Source organism: Zonotrichia leucophrys, chromosome 5 (assembly GCF_028769735.1).
Source record: "Zonotrichia leucophrys gambelii isolate GWCS_2022_RI chromosome 5, RI_Zleu_2.0, whole genome shotgun sequence".
Taxonomy (NCBI): domain Eukaryota; kingdom Metazoa; phylum Chordata; class Aves; order Passeriformes; family Passerellidae; genus Zonotrichia; species Zonotrichia leucophrys.
Window position 1 is genome coordinate 9,878,919 of NC_088175.1, and position 19,950 is coordinate 9,898,868.

The 19,950-nt window shown below is 35.4% G+C and overlaps 1 protein-coding gene across 3 annotated transcripts in view; it reads left to right on the forward strand.

Moving 5' to 3' along the window:
- DICER1 (dicer 1, ribonuclease III) overlaps positions 1 to 19,532 on the forward strand; it is a 63,046-nt gene extending 43,514 nt beyond the window's left edge. For all 3 annotated transcript variants that reach the window (XM_064713675.1, XM_064713674.1, XM_064713678.1), the window contains exons 18-29: positions 585 to 798; positions 880 to 1,033; positions 1,838 to 2,020; positions 2,333 to 2,438; positions 2,535 to 2,710; positions 2,987 to 3,770; positions 5,166 to 5,321; positions 8,446 to 9,328; positions 11,366 to 11,634; positions 14,100 to 14,262; positions 14,357 to 14,432; positions 14,733 to 19,532. In XM_064713675.1, coding sequence (XP_064569745.1) covers positions 585 to 798; positions 880 to 1,033; positions 1,838 to 2,020; positions 2,333 to 2,438; positions 2,535 to 2,710; positions 2,987 to 3,770; positions 5,166 to 5,321; positions 8,446 to 9,328; positions 11,366 to 11,634; positions 14,100 to 14,262; positions 14,357 to 14,432; positions 14,733 to 14,898 — 3,330 coding nt within the window. In that variant the 3' untranslated portion in view covers positions 14,899 to 19,532. The remainder of the gene's footprint in view (positions 1 to 584; positions 799 to 879; positions 1,034 to 1,837; positions 2,021 to 2,332; positions 2,439 to 2,534; positions 2,711 to 2,986; positions 3,771 to 5,165; positions 5,322 to 8,445; positions 9,329 to 11,365; positions 11,635 to 14,099; positions 14,263 to 14,356; positions 14,433 to 14,732) is intronic.
- The last annotated feature ends 418 nt before the right edge of the window (positions 19,533 to 19,950 follow it).

The window sequence follows — 19,950 nt, forward strand, 5'->3', positions numbered from 1 at the left end:
CCGTCCTTTCTTGTATGAGATATGATAGGAGTAGACATACCAGCTATGGAGGTGGCCTGCACTGTACGACCTTATCTATACAAAAGCTAAGGTAACAAATTCTCTCAGCATTCCTAGTCTGCAGCAGCAGCAGAAAAAGTGGGCCATGTTAGTTGAAATTGGCATCTCTTGCTTCAGAAATTTTTTAGTAAGCATTTTCTCATGGTGAGACTCAGCTGAAGAAAATTTTTTCAAATGGTATTTTCTGCTGTCCACATAAGAAGATGTTACAGTAATATTCCTGGTTTTCCCATTTCTTACTTCATAATAGAAAATACTTCCTTTTCTGCTTAGCTTTAATAAAGAGAACAGCTGTAAAACACAAGGAGAACTATTGAGAAAACCAATTCAGTCATTCTTTAACATTGAGTCTCATCTGTAATTGAAGGATCATCATAGTTCAAAATTCTGATCCTATTTGTTCCGATTTGCTGTAGAGTCAGTCAAGCATTACCTCAGAATCTGCACTAAACAGACAGTACTCTGTAAAGGAATCCCACTTTGGATTCTCTTTTGTGATTTCTTTCAATTTTGTTCTTGTTTAGATTCCTCACTTTCCTGTGTATACTCGCTCTGGAGAGGTTACAATATCCATTGAGCTTAAGAAATCTGGTTTTACTCTGTCTCTGCAAATGCTTGAGCTGATAACACGACTCCACCAGTACATTTTTTCACATATTCTTCGTCTTGAGAAACCTGCACTAGAGTTCAAACCTACAGAAGCTGATTCAGCCTATTGTGTTCTACCTCTAAATGTTGGTAAGAACAAAAATTTTGAAATTTACAGCTTGTCAGTAAAGTTCAGCCTAGAAAACTGAGTTATGCATTTTCCTTTTTAAGTTGATGACTCCAGCACTTTGGACATTGACTTTAAGTTTATGGAAGACATTGAGAAATCTGAGGCACGTACAGGCATTCCCAGTACACAATATACAAAAGAAATGCCTTTTATTTTCAAGTTAGAAGATTACCAGGATGCAGTTATCATTCCACGGTGAGTATTCTACATAGTGTAGGTGTGTACCTATTGTATTTATACAAATACTTGTAACAAGGGCATATTAGTAGTATCTGCAGCAGAATTGCTTTTAAAGAACTGTATGCTGTTCGTCTGAAGGTATGTGGTAGCATATCATATAATTTAAAGATTTTTAAATCAGTAGTTAATTTTGTATTAGTAGGATATCCACAAAAAAGATGTTGCCATAGTCTGGCTTTAATTTTAATATTCTGCCTGTAATGCAAGAACTTCACTGTCCTTGAAAGGCTTGTAAATTTACCTTGTTATGTATTTGAGGTTTTGTATTTTAGCTTTATTTAGGGGATGACTTGGTTAAAATGCCAGTTTAGACATGAGGTAGTACAGTCTTTGTATGTAGAGGAACTCAGAGGAATTCTACTGATTCAGAATATCACATTGGAGACCAGATGCTAAAAATCCAAATTATCAAACTTTATTGTTAGGTGTTCTGAATTAAGAAATTATCATTTTCAGCATTACTGTTGTCCAGAGCTTGATTTTGTATTATATATTGAAGACCTAAATCCTCCATTTAATTTAAATGTTTATGTTGTAGAGGGAATTTCACAGATTATAGATTGACTTTATTATCTTTGTCTTAAAGCACATTTCTCATTTAGCATTTGAGTTAGCTAGATAAGTGGTTTCTACAACAAAAAGAACCCTCATTAACCAAAAAACTAAACTGTACTGTTCAACTGTTAATCTCTTGACTATGTTAGAACATGAATAACTTAACAAAAGCTTTACTTTAATGCCAATATATTATTTTTTTAGATACCGAAATTTTGATCAGCCTCATCGATTCTACGTAGCTGATGTATACACTGATCTTACTCCACTCAGTAAATTCCCTTCCCCTGAATATGAAACTTTTGCTGAATATTATAAAACAAAGTATAATCTTGACCTTACCAATCTTAACCAGCCACTGCTGGATGTGGACCACACATCTTCGAGGTAACAACAGTCATATTTTGAGTCTGATGTTTGTAGTTTGACAATAAAGTGCCTTTTTTTTTCTTTAAAATATGGGATAAAGCTGAGGATTTGTGTCTTCCAAAATAATTACCGGTTTGGTTTTTATTATTGAGAGATACTTAACTTGTGTAACAAGAACCATGAATTGAATCTGTTTTTTCCCAGAGATAATGGTGCTGTCACTTCACAGCGCTTTGAAGTTGAATACTAAGAAACTTAAGAAAATTTAGGCTAGAAAGTTCTAGTCATTATTTCTGTACTTACACCACAGTATTTTCACATGGTTTTTAGACTTAATCTTTTGACTCCTCGCCATTTGAATCAGAAGGGAAAAGCACTTCCACTAAGCAGTGCTGAGAAGAGGAAAGCAAAGTGGGAAAGTTTGCAGAATAAACAGGTAAAATAGAAGCATCTAATTCAAGTGGACTTTCTTTATACTTGTGTGATGGCTACCTTTACCAGGAATATTCTTTTCTTCCCCCTCCTCTCCCAGATACTGGTTCCTGAGCTCTGTGCTATACATCCTATTCCAGCATCGTTGTGGAGAAAAGCAGTTTGCCTCCCCAGCATCCTTTACCGCCTGCACTGCCTTTTGACAGCAGAGGAACTGAGAGCTCAAACAGCCACTGATGCTGGTGTAGGGGTTAAATCACTTCCTGCAGATTTCAGGCATGTATTTTCTCAATAGGTATTTTTCAATATGATCTGTAATTTGCAAGGTGGAAACAACTATTACTGCATGGATTATGAAACTGGCAACTCTTGTTTAGCACTTTTCAGTGAAACACAGTTTAAAAATATTTGATTGTGAGAAGTGAAGTTACATGTTGCAGTCACTGTTCTTTTCAAAAGCCTGTGGCTTTTTTTAAACATGCATGTGGACATAGAGTCTTCTTGTCTTCTGCTAATATTTTTTGTTAACAACTCTCCTGTTTATCTTTACAGATATCCTAACTTGGACTTTGGATGGAAAAAGTCTATTGACAGCAAGTCCTTCATCTCTCTTCCTAACTCCTCTGTAGTAGAGAATGAAAATTACTGTAAGCACAGCACAATTGTAGTCCCTGAAAATGCTGCACATCAAGGTGCTAATAGAACCTCTTCTGCAGAAAACCATGACCAAATGTCTGTGAGTTACAGAACATTGCTCAATGAGTCACCCAGTAAACTCCAAATTGATGTCTCGGTAGAACTTGCAGCAATTAATGGTGTTTCTTATAATAAAAATCTTGCCAATGGCAATTGTGATTTAGTTAACAGAGACTTTTGCCAAGGAAATCAGCTGAATTACTGCAGGCAGGACATACCTGTACAACCAACTACCTCATATCCCATTCAGAATTTATACAACAGTGAGAACCAGCCCAAGCCCAGCAATGAATGTACTCTGCCGAGTAATAAATACCTTGATGGAAATGCTAACAGATCTACCTCAGATGGATGCCCCATAATGGCAGTGACCACCAGTACTTCAAAAGCTATTAATCTTTCAAAAGACAGAGCAGATTCTGAAAAGAGCCCTTGCAGTGGGTACTCCTCAAAAACTCTTGGTCCTAATCCTGGTCTCATTCTTCAAGCTTTGACTCTCTCAAATGCTAGTGATGGGTTTAACCTGGAGCGGCTAGAGATGCTTGGTGATTCATTTTTAAAGCATGCCATCACTACATACTTGTTTTGCACTTACCCTGATGCTCACGAGGGACGGCTGTCATACATGAGAAGCAAAAAAGTGAGTAGAAACAATCCATTCATCCTGTGTAAAAGGCATGCTGTAACAAGCCATATAAATTACATTTTTGCTGGAAGTTTGAATGGGAGCAGGTTGATTTAATTCCACAGCTTTGTTCATTATACATTGAGTATCATGCACATGAGGAATAAAAATTCAGGTCTGTGGGCTTCATGTTGCCGTAACTATGATTGATTGAAACTGTTTTCTGCAGTTCAGTTTGAAATATGAACTATCTGATTACAAATTGAATGAAACTAAAAGTTCGGGATTAGTGAGAACATTTGGTGCACTGAACTTGTAGAGCTGTATTGAGTAGAAGCTCTTAAACAGCAGTGCTTGAATGAAGGATTGAATTAGCAGCACAGAGCCTTAGTTTGCTTCTTTACTTCAATTTTCCTTTGCTTCCTCAAGAAGATACTTCTCTTGAAATTTTTAGTGTCTTACTTAAAAATGAAACGACAAAGAAATCTTACAGAACTGTTGCAAAATAAAAGTTGTGGAAGTATTTTAGAGTAAATGTAAACAGTAGGGAGCAGAGTCTTTAGTTCTGCTGCTGCTAGAAATATCCACCATAAAAACTTTTCTTTGTTTTTTCTTCCAAATGAATGTGATAATTTCAATTAAATGTCAGAGCATTGACTATTGATCTCTAATAAAATGCATCACTCTGAAAATGAAATGATTGTATAGTTTAATCTTGGAAAATAAGGAGGGCTAAATAAGTTGCACTGTTCAAATAAAAGAAATGATTGAATATTCAAGTTCAAATTTCAAGAGTTTAAAACATGCGAAGTACATTTAAAAGAGAAAAAAAGAACAGTGGTTGACAGTTAAAAAAGAGAAGGAAATATATTTGTATCTGACAATGCTTTTTTCCCTTACCTTTAAAATAGTTATAATCATTTTAGAGGCTATTAAAATAACATCTGGATTATGACTCAATAAGTGTTATATGGAACTGTTTTAATACTTTCTACTGCCAAGGTTTAGGTGAATCTATGTATAAATAAAAATTTTTCATTTCAAATGTAGTCTGAATGATGATTATTTATACTGGTAATAAATGACACTTGTACAGGTTCTATTTACTATTATTTTAAAACTAGCAATCAATTTGTTTTGTGAGGAGAATGTAATATATTAAATTTCTTTTAACTGAAGTAGTCACACCTACTATGCTTGGCCTCAGGAAAAAAAAAGAAAGGAAGATGTGTATCTTGCTTTGAGTTGGCTCTACTGCATTACGAAAACTGAACTCCCTTTTAAGAGTTGGAGAAAATGCATAATAATATAAGATCCAGCTTGACTCATAACACTTTTTTGGTCCTTTTGCCTTTTAGCCTATTTATGTAAATGTATGTCCAAAGGTTTATCAGAATGTTCTTCTTAAAGGTCAGCAACTGTAACTTGTATCGCCTTGGAAAGAAGAAAGGACTGCCAAGTCGCATGGTGGTGTCGATTTTTGATCCCCCGGTCAATTGGCTTCCTCCTGGTTACATAGTAAATCAGGACAAGAGCAACACTGACAAGTGGGAGAAAGATGAAATGGTAAGAATTTATTTAACTGTGTTGACAAGTAATCTTTTGTGTGTCTGTATTCTTTTGGCCCTACCTCATCCCAGCACCCTCAGTTACTTTGCTGTTCTCAGCAAAGAGAAGATAAATCCAAATTTCTAAAACTTCTCTGTATGAAAATTAGAGGAAAACTGATGCTAACCAGAACCTGAAGTAAGGAAATTTATTACACATCATCCAGTATTGAGTGTAGGTATTAATGGAGAAGCAGAGAAGAAAAGCTTTTCTGCTGATATTTACCCTGCTCCCCAGGAGTTTTTCAGAAGTTTCTGTTGGAAATTTTAAGTGATATTACCACACTGCTTTAGCTGTAATATGTTCTGGCAGAACACTGTCTGCTTTTTAATAATGAGTTCACCTTTATAGAATATATGAAAAAGAGTTGGTGTTTTTCATAGTGCTGAAGCAGATTGAAGAGTAGAACTCCCTTGAGATGATGTTCAATATTGATGGCTGGTGGCTACACCATGGGTATGACTGAGAGCTGCTTCTCAGGTCAAATACAGCCCTGGCTTAAGCTCTCTCACTGTCTGACATCCTCAGTGTCTTGTCAAACTCTTCACAATGAGAAATCTTAATGAGGAAAGGTTCACACTATTTTCTGACATTCTAGGAGTAGGAGGCCATGTTCACATATACCAATGATCACAGAGTCAGTAATCAGTAACATGACCTTGAAGTGTTTCAGACTGGTTTGGAGTCCGGGGGAAGGAGGTGCAAGGACATCTTTCATTTTCCCAGTTCTGAAGGCCACGCTCAGGCTCTAGAACCAGCAGAGGGCACATGAGAGTGCTGTTAGGTGGATGTACTGTGCAAATAAATGTTTATTGCAGAATAAAAGAACCTGATTATTGTGGTTCTGTACTGTGCCAAGATTTCATTTCAGAGAGACTTCCTGCTGTACCTTTCTGGCAAATGAGATAGTACATTTGGGACTGGAGCTAATTGTTGGTTTCTAGAAGGTTTCAGTTTTCCACAAGTTTCAGTGACCGCTTCCCCTGTGATAGTCACTGTTTATTTGTAAATAAAACATATGATTTCAGACAAAAGTGCAGGGAGTGATGCAACTAAATATTGGGAGTGGGGGGTTTGTGACAAGTAGATATTTTGCTTTTCTGGTTGTAAATTTCATTCTCTATCCATGGGCTGATGGTCTATAATTGAAAATAGAGATCTCATTATGACAAATTATTACTAAAACATAGTAGACAAATGTTAGTACTTATCAAGCTTTATTAAGGGGAAGAATATTTTATCATTCATTTTATCAAATGGCTGATTTCCGAAAGAGCATTTAAAAAGCACTTAACCTGTATTTTGCGTCACCTTTGAATTGGCAATAACGTGCTGAAAATTAGTCAGGTATTGTTTAAGAAAAAAATCATTCTTCTGGGGTTCATAGTTGATTTTTTAAAAAATGCTAATGACAAAAGAATTAATGATCAGAATTGCTTTCTGTTTCCTTTAGCCATTGCTCATCCCTATCCCTTAGAATTTTTTTCTAATGTACAAGAAATAATGTACAGACAATGTTAAGATAGTTCATGTAGCTGTCTTGCTACTTACAATTTCATTTTAAGAAACTTGTGAATGAAACCACAGTAAAAATTTATAATTTATAATTTGTTCCATCTTTGTAAAAACAGATGCCAAAATCTGTTTTGGAGCATCCATATTGATGTGTCTCATTCAGAGATACGTCTGATTTATTTCAGTAGTAAATGTGACGGGTGGTGTGTAACAAGAAAAAAGCAGCACTTGTCCTTGTTGGGACTGGTTAAGTTAATCTTATTTTAAGTTTTATATTACTGCAAGTATCTATAGTAACTATCTCAAATCCAGTTTTGATATCTCTTTCTGAGCAGTTTAAGTTACAGAAGTCCCTGCTGTGTGTGTGAGAGATAAAGAATTACAGCAGCAGGAATTCTTTCAGTAGAATGTCTAAACTAAGAACTTATATAGCCACTTTTTTTACCTCTCCTCTGATAACTAAACCTGACTAAGCCTGGTCCATCCCAGTGAAGAACACTGTGATCTCTGTGATCCTTATGCAGTTGTAAGTGCTGCCCAGTGCCCCCTACAGCTGCCACCCATCCACACCTCTGGATGGGTGTGCATTTTGCCCAAAAGGTAAAATCCCCCGTGGCAGCATCTGGTTCACAGATTTGCAAGATTGGTGACTGAGCCCTGCAATATGGCATGCATAGGTTCAGGGCAGATAGAGGCTGTTTCACTTGATTCAAAATGTTGTTGGCTTTCAGAACCCAGTCCAGGAAAGTGCTTTGAATCTGATCTTGCTCCTATCAAATTCAGTGGCAGAATTCCTGCTGACATCAGTGCTGCTGTGTTGAGCCTGGTAATAGTCCTTTTGATGTTAGGGAGACTACCAGTGCATTTAGCTCAGCACATTTAAGTGCTTTCCTGGATAGAGGCCATGACAAATTGTAAAGAATTATATAGTTTGGGAATATTTGTGTTCAAGTTTTAATTTATGTCAGTCCATACCAATTTGTTCATTATGAGGAGGGAAAAGACATAAGATGTTATTGTTTTTGCTGTTGGGGGTGTATATGTAAGTATTAGAAAATTGATGACAATTTTTGCCTTCTCTTTTATTAGTTAGGGCTAGAGGTATAGTTTGTAAAAAAACCCAAAAAACTCAAGAAAGTCCCATTGAATTAACTTTCTGTGCAGAAAGTTGTAGGAAAAAAATCTTTAAAATTGTATTGATTCAACATTTGCAATAGCCTTATTTAGCAGCCCCAGAGAAGGATGCATCCAGAACTTTCTTATACTTCCTAAAGTTTGTTAATTTACAGTTTTCTGTTGTTTACTTTGGTGTGCATAATCTGTATAATGTTTAGTGGATATAAAATTCATTGTAGTAACAAAGAGTTTATTATTCCAGGACAATTATTCCAGTCCTTGTGAAGTTGAGGTTGTATTGTGCATCTGATCAGACAATGTACTTAGGAACATAAAATAAGCAGTACTATTGTTAGGAGATACTTCTCAAATCCTGCTTTTCTGATCTTTCTGCAGTAAAAGTGTCTCATTTCCCTCTTCAACACCCTCTTTTTCTTCTGTTTTTTCATAGACAAAGGAAAACATGTTGGCTAATGGTAAACTTGATGATTATAATGATGATGAAGAGAATGAAGACCTAATGTGGAGGTTGCCCAAGGAAGAAACAGACTTTGAAGATGATTTTCTGGAGTATGATCAGGAGCATATCAAATTCATTGATAATATGTTAATGGGATCAGGGGCTTTTGTGAAGAAAATTTCACTCTCACACTTTTCAACCACTGATTCAAACTATGAATGGAAAGCACCCAAAAAGTCATCCATGGGTAATGTTCAGTGTTCATCAGATTTTGATGATTTTGACTATAGCTCTTGGGATGCTATGTGCTATCTGGATCCTAGCAAGGCTGTTGAAGAGGATGATTTTGTAGTGGGCTTCTGGAATCCCTCAGAAGAAAACTGTGGTGTTGATGCAGGAAAGCAGTCCATCTCCTATGACCTGCATACAGAGCAGTGTATTGCTGACAAGAGCATTGCAGACTGTGTGGAAGCCCTGTTGGGCTGCTATCTGACCAGCTGTGGTGAAAGAGCTGCTCAGCTTTTCCTGTGTTCATTGGGGCTGAAGGTGCTCCCTGTAATTAAAAAGACTGATTGGGAAGGCACTCTGTGTGCTACCAGAGAGAATTGTAACAGTGAGCAGAAAAATCTTTCACCAAATTCTGTTGCTGCTTCTGTAGTTAATTCAGAGCCTTCTCTGTGTAAAGACCTGGAGTATGGCTGTTTGAAGATTCCACCAAGGTGTATGTTTGATCACCCAGATGCTGAAAAAACCCTGAATCACCTTATTTCTGGTTTTGAAAACTTTGAGAAGAAAATAAATTACAGTTTTAAGAACAAGGCTTATCTTCTTCAGGCATTTACTCATGCCTCTTACCATTATAATACCATTACTGGTAAGTTGTTTTCAAAAAGCTCTATAGTTTTTTCTCCATACTGCAAAAGCAAGAGAAGTAGTATCTTGTGTTCTCATGTATAGACTTTTTTTAGACATCACATGTTACAATAGTCTTGGAATACAATGTCTTAAAAATAGTATTTTGCCTACTCTTTCGAGGGGGATGCTTGTTCAATTTGTATCTCATTGATTATTCATATTTTGACTTGATGCAGATAAAGTAAATTTACTGGGGCTTCATCAAGATTTGAGAAACAGCATGAGTGATAAATGCTCTATCACTAGCTGTGTATGACTGACATTAGATCCTCATTTAATGGAAATAAATTCTTGTAGAACTCTGGAAAATTGCCATGTACTTCAGGAAATAGCAGTCATATTTTCCAAATATATTTAGCAAATTTGTTCTGTAATTGAATCCCAAGAATGTTACACTTTGTACTTCAGAAGATGAACTGTAGACTACAGCTTTTATTAGCTGATTAATCTGTAGGAGTGCAGAATGGGGAGACTTCCCCTTTGAAGCTGTGAATTCAAAGTCTTAATTTAAGTCTAGGCATTTTATTGAGTAAATATTTAAAGTCAAAATTTGAAGTAATTGTCTAAATCAGACTAAATATTAGTGTCAGATTAATGTTTAATGTTTCTGTACATGATCTCATAAAAGATTTTACAGCAGTAGAAGTTTGTATTTCTGTGATCTTTAATTGCTCTTGCTTATACTAATTGATGTAATATTTGTTCATTCTAAAACTTGCATGCATTTTTTTACAATAATATGCAATCAAAGGCAAACCATGGTAAAATTCCAACCCTATTTGTAGTGACTGGCAAATTTCTTTGCAGTCAGCAGTCTGAATTTTTCCCATAGTGAATTGGACCCTTATTCCAAAGAGTAAGAAAGCTCTGCTTTCATTAAAGAAATAAGTAATTTTTAAATGCTACTGCATTGAGAAACAATTCTGACAAAACACAGAAGCGCTCCTTTGGTTTTTAGTTGTAGGGGATATTACCCACATATGTATTTACTTTTTATAAATATTTCACAAAATGTATTGAAAGTAAATTATTTATTTATTTTTAGACATACACAATAAAATTATATACACTACCAGAAACCTTGAGGCATAGTGTCCAGTTAAAATTTCATTGTTGAAACTGTAGGAAAACTTCTGATTTAATTTCTGTTTACCAAGTGAGACTGCTGTGAATAGCTGTTACCTGTAGCTTTTTCTCTTTAAGGCATAGCTAGCAGTTGAAATCTGGCAGCATCACAGGTTCAGCTGCTATAAAAGCGACTTAGTGCTAGTCAGTTCACTCTCATGGTAACTTCTTACTAGTTTGTCTTCTTCCTTTTCAACCTACCTGCCTGTATTTGCATTCAAGAGGGTTTTTGCTTTTGTTTGTTTTAAAAATAGATGTCCTTAGCTCTCTATTCCCATGGCCTCTGTCAACTGTCAAAAAAGCAAAGACTTGACATTTTTAATTTCCAGTTTAAAAGACATATCCTAAAAAGGGACCTTTTTTGAAGGTGTCTTATGTGTGGCAAATCAGACCAAAAATTCAGATTTTGTGTTCCCCTGCTTTTAGTACATTGATTTTTATATTAATTGGGGTTATGTTTAATTTTTTTTTAAGTTTTAACTGTTACAGTGTTCAGATCAGCCTGCTGGCAGAATCTCTTAAATTTACTTTTTGATGTTTCTCAGCACTTGAGGATCTGGAGTAAAAACATTAATTGATTATAAACACAGCTATTTTTCTAGCCTACCAAATTAACATTTTGTTCAAAATTTTCTTTACTACGAAATACAGCTCCTGCTTTTCCTGATTTCTTTTTTTTAGTATTTCATTAGGAATCTCTTTAAACACAAGGATACTTCTTTTAAAAAACAAATTGTCCTCTCTGACCATTGGTTAGTTTGTGGAATTTACATGACACTGTACCAAACTTCTTATCCAGAAAGCCTGGAAAAAATGTGTGCGTTAAACTTAATTGTGGTGTTGTACATTCTTTTATTTCCAATGCTTTAAGATTGTTACCAGCGCTTAGAATTCCTGGGAGATGCAATTTTGGACTACCTCATAACCAAGCACCTTTATGAAGACCCACGACAACACTCTCCAGGAGTTCTCACTGACCTGCGATCTGCTCTAGTCAATAATACCATTTTTGCATCATTAGCTGTAAAGTATGACTACCACAAGTACTTCAAAGCTGTCTCTCCTGAACTGTTTCATGTTATTGATGACTTTGTGCAGTTTCAAATGGAAAAGAATGAAATGCAAGGAATGGATTCTGAGGTTAGTGGAAGTAGAAGAAATATGTTCAGTATCTGATTTGAAGCATGTTACTGGATTTCTTAACATTTTTGTAATGTTTTATGCATTCAGCAGCTAAACAAGCAGGCTCTCAGTAGTAAAAGGATGCAGTCTGCAAAGTAAAATACAGCCTTCAGAAAGTATAAAATCAGTTAGAATTTACAGCACTTAATTAATTTGAAAGCCATTTGCCTCTAGGTTTTTCTGTGGCACTTCATTTCAGTTGTTGTTTTTGCTCTTGTGGTGTTAGAACAATGTGGGGCACACACTTAGCTTGCTGCTTTCACCAGCTGATAGGAAGCACTACTACAAGGTGAAATTGTGGTGAAGAGTTGCTAAATCAAGTAGTGCTGACTCAGGGTAGAGTATCCCTACAACACCATGAACAAAACTACTCCATTGGACAACAAATCTGCCTTGACGAGATGTGGATTATTAATATTCCCCCTTATTCAGAAGAGACCACTTGTAACAAATAGTTTCACTCAAGACCTGCAAACACAGGTCATATTTTGTGCTGTGCAGGAAAGCTGATGATAAAGAACTTCTATTTTTGGGAGAATGTGGTAAAAGTAATTCATTTACATAAGCTGGTTAGGAAATCTGTGAGAACAAGGACCTTGTGAGTCAAGTTGTAATCCCTATCTGGAAGATAGGGACTACTCATTATCCTTCTTTAAAAGTGTCACCCAGTAGTAATAATTTGTCTTCTGAAAAACTGACCAGTCTTTTAAAAGCTATTCTGTCTGACAACATGCCAGCACTAAAAAAGCTTGCTCTTTTTTTTTTGTATTTAGTAGATTTTTTCCCCTGATAGACAATTTAAAACTTCAGGAATCAAAAGATTTCAGTCACATATGTGTTCACAGCCCTTGCACTCTGTTGCAAAGTGAAAACCATATTTTAAGGGAAAAACTCATTAAATATTGAGTAAGAAATATGCCACTGAAGTTCAGATAATAGAAATTACTTTACATTAGAAGATCAAACTCTTACCTCTCTTGTTTTATGAGTGAAAAGGCTAGGAACTTATTTTCAGAGCTTACTGTGTTGGTTTTTGCTTTCTTCAGTTCCTGCAAGTATGCAAAAAGAAACTTTCACCAAAGTTGCAACCAAATTGTGTGATAGCTGTTTCAAATAAAATCCTTGTTTCACTCTCCCTCCGCCTGCTCCCTATCTTGGTCTGGCACTGAATTACTGAAACTCTTATTTCATCGTTTCATGTAAGACTCTTTGTTTCTGCAGTTCATGCCAGCTAGACTGCTTTCCATGTGTATCTCCACGTCATCTGCTTTTCTATTTTTTCAAGTCTCACTCATGAAACATCTGTCCGTTGCCTTACAGCTCTTAGTTTTTCTCTTCTTCTGTTATTTCAGTATAATGCAAAAGTGCTTCAGTTTACACTTGGTATGAAGTGCCCTATTCAAAACAGTTGGACTTGGTTTTTAACATCAAAATTCCCGTTTGTATTGCTGTATGTGTCAGGTCTGACTACTTGTTTGATTTATTTCAGGTAGAAATATTGGGTGGAACACATTTATGAAGTATTATGGTCACTCTCTTAAGAGAACTGGATTGGATTTTAAGCCCCAAACTGAGTGAGAGTGTAGCTGCTGGGGAGAAAACTGACAGAAACTTATTTCTCTTCAGGCAGAGTAGCATAATGGTCAAATCTTTGTTTTCAAGTTACTTTGTTTGGAGTTAGGCAAATGTATATTACGTGTGTTTAAAGAGTTTTAGTAAAGGATTAGATTAGCTCAAGACCTTTAAGACATACACTGAAAGTTTATTTTTCATAATGAGAATAGATTATTGTCTTAAATTGGTAGCATAGAAGAATACACTGCCTGCTGCATTAAACACCTAAATGTGTCTTTTAGCTCAGTCTGGTGGTGATTTTCAGTTATTAATGTCTTATTTTACTAGTTATTGTTTCATGCTTGTCCTGAGGAGTAAATAAGGTAAGGAGAGGTACATGCAACTTTCATCCAGAGAGTGGACTTAAAGAGATTTTGAAAGTCTCTTTTTGGGATATATATGATGTGTTAACTCTTCCTTTGTTATGGGTAGCTTTCTAGTATTAACTGATGGAAGTCTGCTTCTAATTGGGAAGAACAGACCCAGGGTGAAATTCTGCAGAATTATCACAGAAGGAATTCACAAAGTATGAAAGTATCCTGTACACAATGGTGTTTGGGATTTTTTTTTTTCATATTTGAAAAATTATATAACCAGCAGCTTGGTTTCGCTGGGGAATAAAACAACAGTTTTGCTGTGGAAGGTTGTCAGTTAGAGAAACTTAAAGGAAGGAAGCATCACGGGATATAGGATGTAGATCTTACACTTCTGAAGATCTTTGTTTTACTGTAAGTGAAGCAATCATTTCTTTCTTTCCCCCTCCCCTTCTCTCTCCCTCCCACCCTTGTATTTTTTTTAATTGCCAACAGCTCAGAAGATCTGAAGAAGATGAAGAAAAAGAGGAAGACATTGAAGTACCAAAGGCCATGGGGGATATATTTGAGTCCCTTGCTGGTGCCATTTATATGGATAGTGGAATGTCTTTGGAAATGGTTTGGCAAGTGTACTATCCAATGATGAGGCCACTAATAGGTATTGCCCTTTCATAAAATTACTACTAATAAAGTGCCATCTGCTATGAAAAGAACAAAGCTAATCTTTGTTTTTCACTTTTTTTATCAAATAGAAAAATTTTCTGCTAATGTGCCCCGTTCCCCAGTGCGAGAGCTGCTGGAAATGGAGCCAGAGACAGCCAAATTTAGGTAAGAATATGCTTTCTAACATGCACACTGACAGAAAGTGTTTCTAAATTGTGCTTCTTGAACTACAGAGAATTTTTAAATGTCACAAAGTACTTGTAATTTCTTTTGCACCAAGCAGTTAACCTAATCATCATTGTGTGCACAGTTCTTTATTTTTTTTTCCTTGCATAGCTTTCTGAGAAATGTAATGATTTCTGTTTAATTTTACTGCTTTAACTTCTGTAGAAAAAAAGAATGTAGGTCTCTAATTTCACATTACCTTGCCTTGGCAGTAAGTAATTCTTGTGTATATTTTTGCAGTCCTGCGGAGAGAACTTACGATGGGAAGGTCAGAGTTACAGTGGAAGTTGTAGGAAAGGGAAAGTTTAAAGGTGTTGGCAGAAGCTACAGGATTGCCAAATCTGCAGCTGCGAGAAGAGCACTACGAAGCCTCAAAGCAAATCAACCTCAGGTCCCAAACAGCTGAGACTCCTCTTAAAAATAAATGAAATGGGGAAAAAATAACATACAAATAAAGCAAATTTTTAAAAGTTGATGTTGAGAGGAACAAATTGGAAGACAGAATTTAAAGTTTGTTTGATAACAGAATAAATAACAAAACATTTAACATGTATAAAATTTTGGAACTAATTGTAGTTATAGTTTTTTGCGCAAACACAATCTTGTCTTCTTTCCTCACTTCTGCTTTGTTTAATCACGAGAGTGCTTTAATGATGACATTTAGCAAGTGTTCAGAATAATTGTTGTCAGGTCTTTTTGGTTTACTTTTCTTGTCAGTACAGCTTTGCTTAGTATTAGAAGGCAGGGGAGCTTATGCCTAATGCAGTTGCTAGATTTATATATATAGTAATCTTGGAATTCTTCAATCTGTGCACTAGTGCCAGTCATAAAGCAGTTGATAAACTGTACTGGATGATTGGGTATAAGAAAGATTAAGTGTGCCAGTATTCTCCTTTTTATTTTCCTTTTTTTTTTCTCTCCATGTCATCTTTTTACATTAAGATGGCATTCCCAATCATTATTGCACTTATTTGTTAGGGACAGATTTTAATTGAAATGGCTGGCATACTGGTAGAGTGAAACTTCGGTTTCCTTATGCCACACAGTCTTGCATAAAAAAAAGGTTCTTGCCTTAAAAATAAATAAACCCTCATTAATAATCTTTAATTTCTGATCTTTTTTGGAGCAAACTGTTTTACATTCCCTTCATTTTCTTATGCATTTTACAATGATACAGCTCTATATTTACAGTACAACTCATTACTATAGCTGTGACTTATTACAGGATTATAATAGAAATTATATTCATATATATGTAATTAGGTTATTTTTAACAATTCTGAGGAGGTGGTTAGTCTACAGTTTTTTTTATACCATAAACAAAATATGGTCTTTGGCTAAAATTCCAATTTTACACAAACCTGCAAGCTAGATAGTTCCAATACTGGAAACAGCAACAAATAATTGCACAGTGCAAACTGTCACTAACAAAACAACCTTAGACATATCACACCTAAGATATGCTGCAGATTTTATAGTCAATTGGTTACGTATTTAACAAACAGAGCACCTTTACACTTAGAGATATTTCCACGTAAATTTCTTACTGTACTTTTCAGAATTGCATGCATATTTCATCTACCAAAGCTGTGCTGTTAAATAACATGAAAGTTGATGTTTGAGATATAACTGCCGTACTTTTGATACATCTGTGATTTAGGTCCTTAATTTAGAGAAACTAGCTCATTGATGTTTTGGTCTACTGGGAGCGTGGGGGGAAATCATACTTGTATTTTTTAGGCTTTGCCTATACTTCTTTAATTAGATTTTTGTAGGCACTCTTCACTTAAATACCTCAGTTCTTTTTTTCTCTTCTTTTCCTTTTTATTTTTGCATGCATTGGGTTTTTTTCTGTTTTGGTGCTATGTTTATATATTATGCTTGAAATTTTAATTTTTTGCACTGTAACTATAATACCTCTTAATTTACCTTTTAAAAAAAGCTGTGGGTCTTGTATTCCCACCAGTATCAGTAGAGGTTTGCTGCAATTTTGCCCTGTTAATTATGCTTGAAGTTTGAGAAAGCAGAGCAAGGTGTTTTAACGTTTTCCAGCACAATAGTTTGAACTTGATGCTGTGTCTTATGAACTAAATTACAAACAAATACTGTATTTCCTGCTTTTAAACCCTATTCCTTTCCTCACAAATGCACACTAAAACAAAACAAAAACTGTCAGCTCTTGCTTTCTTAACAAAAAAATAAAGTAAATGCCTTAGTGACAAGGGGCAGACATTAAGCTTTTCTGAAATACAGTTTTCAAAAGTTCATATATTTGCTATCTCAGTCACTTCTCAGTCTGTGAAAAAGACTGTTCTTGTATTTGAAAGCTGCTTGTTATAGGAGTCAAACCAAGAATTAAAATACTAGCTTATAAAAAAGTCTAGTATTTGGTACTTCAGTCATAAAAGGAGGTATAAGAACAGCAAGTAGATGACAATGGTGATATGGAACAATAAAAACATGCAGTCCTAATTCTCAAATGTAAATTGCTTTGCGTTAGCTGTTTAAAAAAGGTCACTGATTTAAGCTGTAGCTTGCTCTTTGTAGTAGGAATGAATTTTCTTAGTGAAAATACATGATTACTCATGTCAACAATTCTGTTTCTGGCCTCACATCAATCAGCAGATTAAATCAGACCATCTAGAAAGTCTTAAGTAGTTTTAGTTGCATTATGAAAAGCTAAAATTTCAGTTATTCTTTGAATGCCTAAAATTCTTACTGATTGTTACAAGGTTATAGATTCTCAGGGGTTTCAGGTAATTGTTAGCAGTGAAGTGGTTATGGAGTGTTTGGGTGCAGACAAAATCAGCTGAACCTACTCTGTGTTTCAGAACAGTTTAATGATCACTTTGTTACTAGATAAAGCGTATGAATTGGACATGTGAAATGTGTAGTGGCTGACTATAAAGTAGTTGCTGCTGCTGATGCATTTTTAAATGTGTTGTAAATGCCGCGATTTTTTCCAGTGTGACCTCATTGAAATACTTTTTATCCTTTGAGGCAGAAAATCCATATTAGTTTCCATGTTCCACATCTGTGTGTTTTACCCTACAGTTGATATGATTTTGATACTGGACAGTGTACGCTATTAAAGACCTAAATCTGATCATTTGAAGGTTGGGGTAGAAATCACTTGACATGCTATAAGCACAAGTGTAAGCGGACTGTTGCAGCCCATCTTCAAAAGCAACCACACAGGCTCATCATAAATGGTGTGGGGGTTAATTGGCATGAACCTTGGGGTTTTTTATCTAAGTCCTGTTATACTGTACTTTAAACAGTCCTCCTAACTATGCTGCGTTTTTATTTTTATGGCTTTTTTTTGCGCTGTTCTGTTCATGTAGCACAAATAAGCATTGCACTTGGTACCATGCTTTACCTCATTTCAAGGAAAAAATGCTTAACAGAGAGGAAAAATGTGGTTTGGCCTTGCTGCTGTTCTGATTTAATGACTTTGAAAAAGATAGTTTTTAATGCCTGCAATGTGTCATTTACTTGCACAATTTAAATAGGTCATTTGTAACGTCTGTGGCATTTTTACTGTACGTGGAAAAAATACAACAAAGATGTGCAACAACTCTTGATTGTATTTTAAAGCTGTTATTTTTCTACTGCATCATTTTACTGTTACGTGAAGTAATTAAAATTAGAATGACCTCTGACTGACACTCCAGTAATTATCTCTGAACAAACCAACATTTTACACATATAATGTAATTTTTGGGAGAAGACAGCCCCTAGTAATTTGGTCAACCTCAACTAAATCTGTCCAGTCTGAATACTCAGTGCTCAGTAGTGACTTCTGAAGTGTTTGTTCAGCTTGATGCTGCTAAAGTTCCATACAAAAAAAAAAAGCCTAGTATTTTTAAGTCTCATTACACAGTAGTGTGTTGCAACTGCCAAGTGCAGAACTTGAACAAGAACCAGTTTCAGTGCTGGGGGGGAATAGAGTGGTGGCCCAGGGAGGAGGTGCTGGATCCTCAGCTGGTGCAAATTGATGTTGTATCACTTTAGTCAATGGAACTGCATTCATTTACATATCTGAAGATCTTGTGCTTGTATGTATGTTTCAGAGTTTCATTTTTCCTCCTTGTGAGCAAATACGGAACCATCAACTGGAAAATGTGGGGGGTTTATGTTACTGCATATGACATGACATATGCTACATATTCTATGCATTTATCTGTACAGAACATGAACTCTTTGTATCCCGGTCACAGCAGCACGTGCAGTCCAAAAATGACAAATAGCATTGTGGTCTGCTGTGATACAGACTTGACTCTGACAGTATTCTGGGTTTGTTTTAGATGGGGCTCCCCATGAACACATTCTCACAGAAATCTCTGTATTTTTTATATGAATGAAGCAAGAAGCATTTTGATTTTTGGTACTTAATTACTGACATTGATCCTTTTTCAATTGCTCTAATATTCAAGAAGTTAATTTCTTTACTTTCATATTAGATTTTAAACTTTAAACACTACAGTTCATGACCATCAAATGTAATCTAAATATCAGTTGTAACTCAATATGAATTGTGTTAGCAAATATCTAGAGGTCATTGTAGTATACTCCACTAGCAGTTAAAATTAACTTCTATCAAAGCTAACTGCAATTCTTAAAAATAAATTTCATCCAATAAAGTCCTTGGGGTTTTTCCTCTTTTATTTGAATGGCAACCACAGACTACTTTAATTGCTTTGTAGATGCACTCAGAATTTACTGCAGCAGCAAGTTAGCGAGAAAAATGTTTGTGAACAATAATTGGAAATTGCAGGCATTTTTATTGTAAATAGTGTGACTGAAAAGATGGTTAAAATCAAGTAGAAAGAATAACAAATATAATTTGATGGACAATAAAATATTTACCATCACATGCTGCAGCTGTCTTTAAGGGACATAAAATGTAATTCATTCATACTGTAATCATGCTGCAGAAGTTTGCAATCTGCACCTTATGGATCACAATTACCTTTAATAGTTTTTTGTAATAATTGTAGCTGAGTATATCTCCAATAAAGTTATGGTCTGTTCACCTTGTATTGTCGTTTTGCTTTTTTTAAAATTCCTGTTAATATGTCCATAAATCTTCCAGAGTTTACAAAAAAATTGCTGTTCAGTCTAAATTTTTTTTTAAATGGGAAAACATTTGTGAAAACAATATTTCTTCACCTTGTTTAAAGACAAGTCTGCTTGTCTCTTTCCTCTGATGAATGAACTGTCTTCAGAGCTATGTGAAGACTCTTAAGGGACACTCAAGTTAAAAATGATGGTGTATGTGGTACAATTTGATCTCTGTGTTGACTATTATACCTGCAAAATGTCTGTTGGAGCTGGGAAGCCCCAGAGCACAAGGGTTCTGGAACACAGGTTTGCATGACTGCCACATGGTTTAAAAATGTTATGTTAATTTGACCTAACAATCTCAACATTAATAACGTCAATTTCATTATTTTTC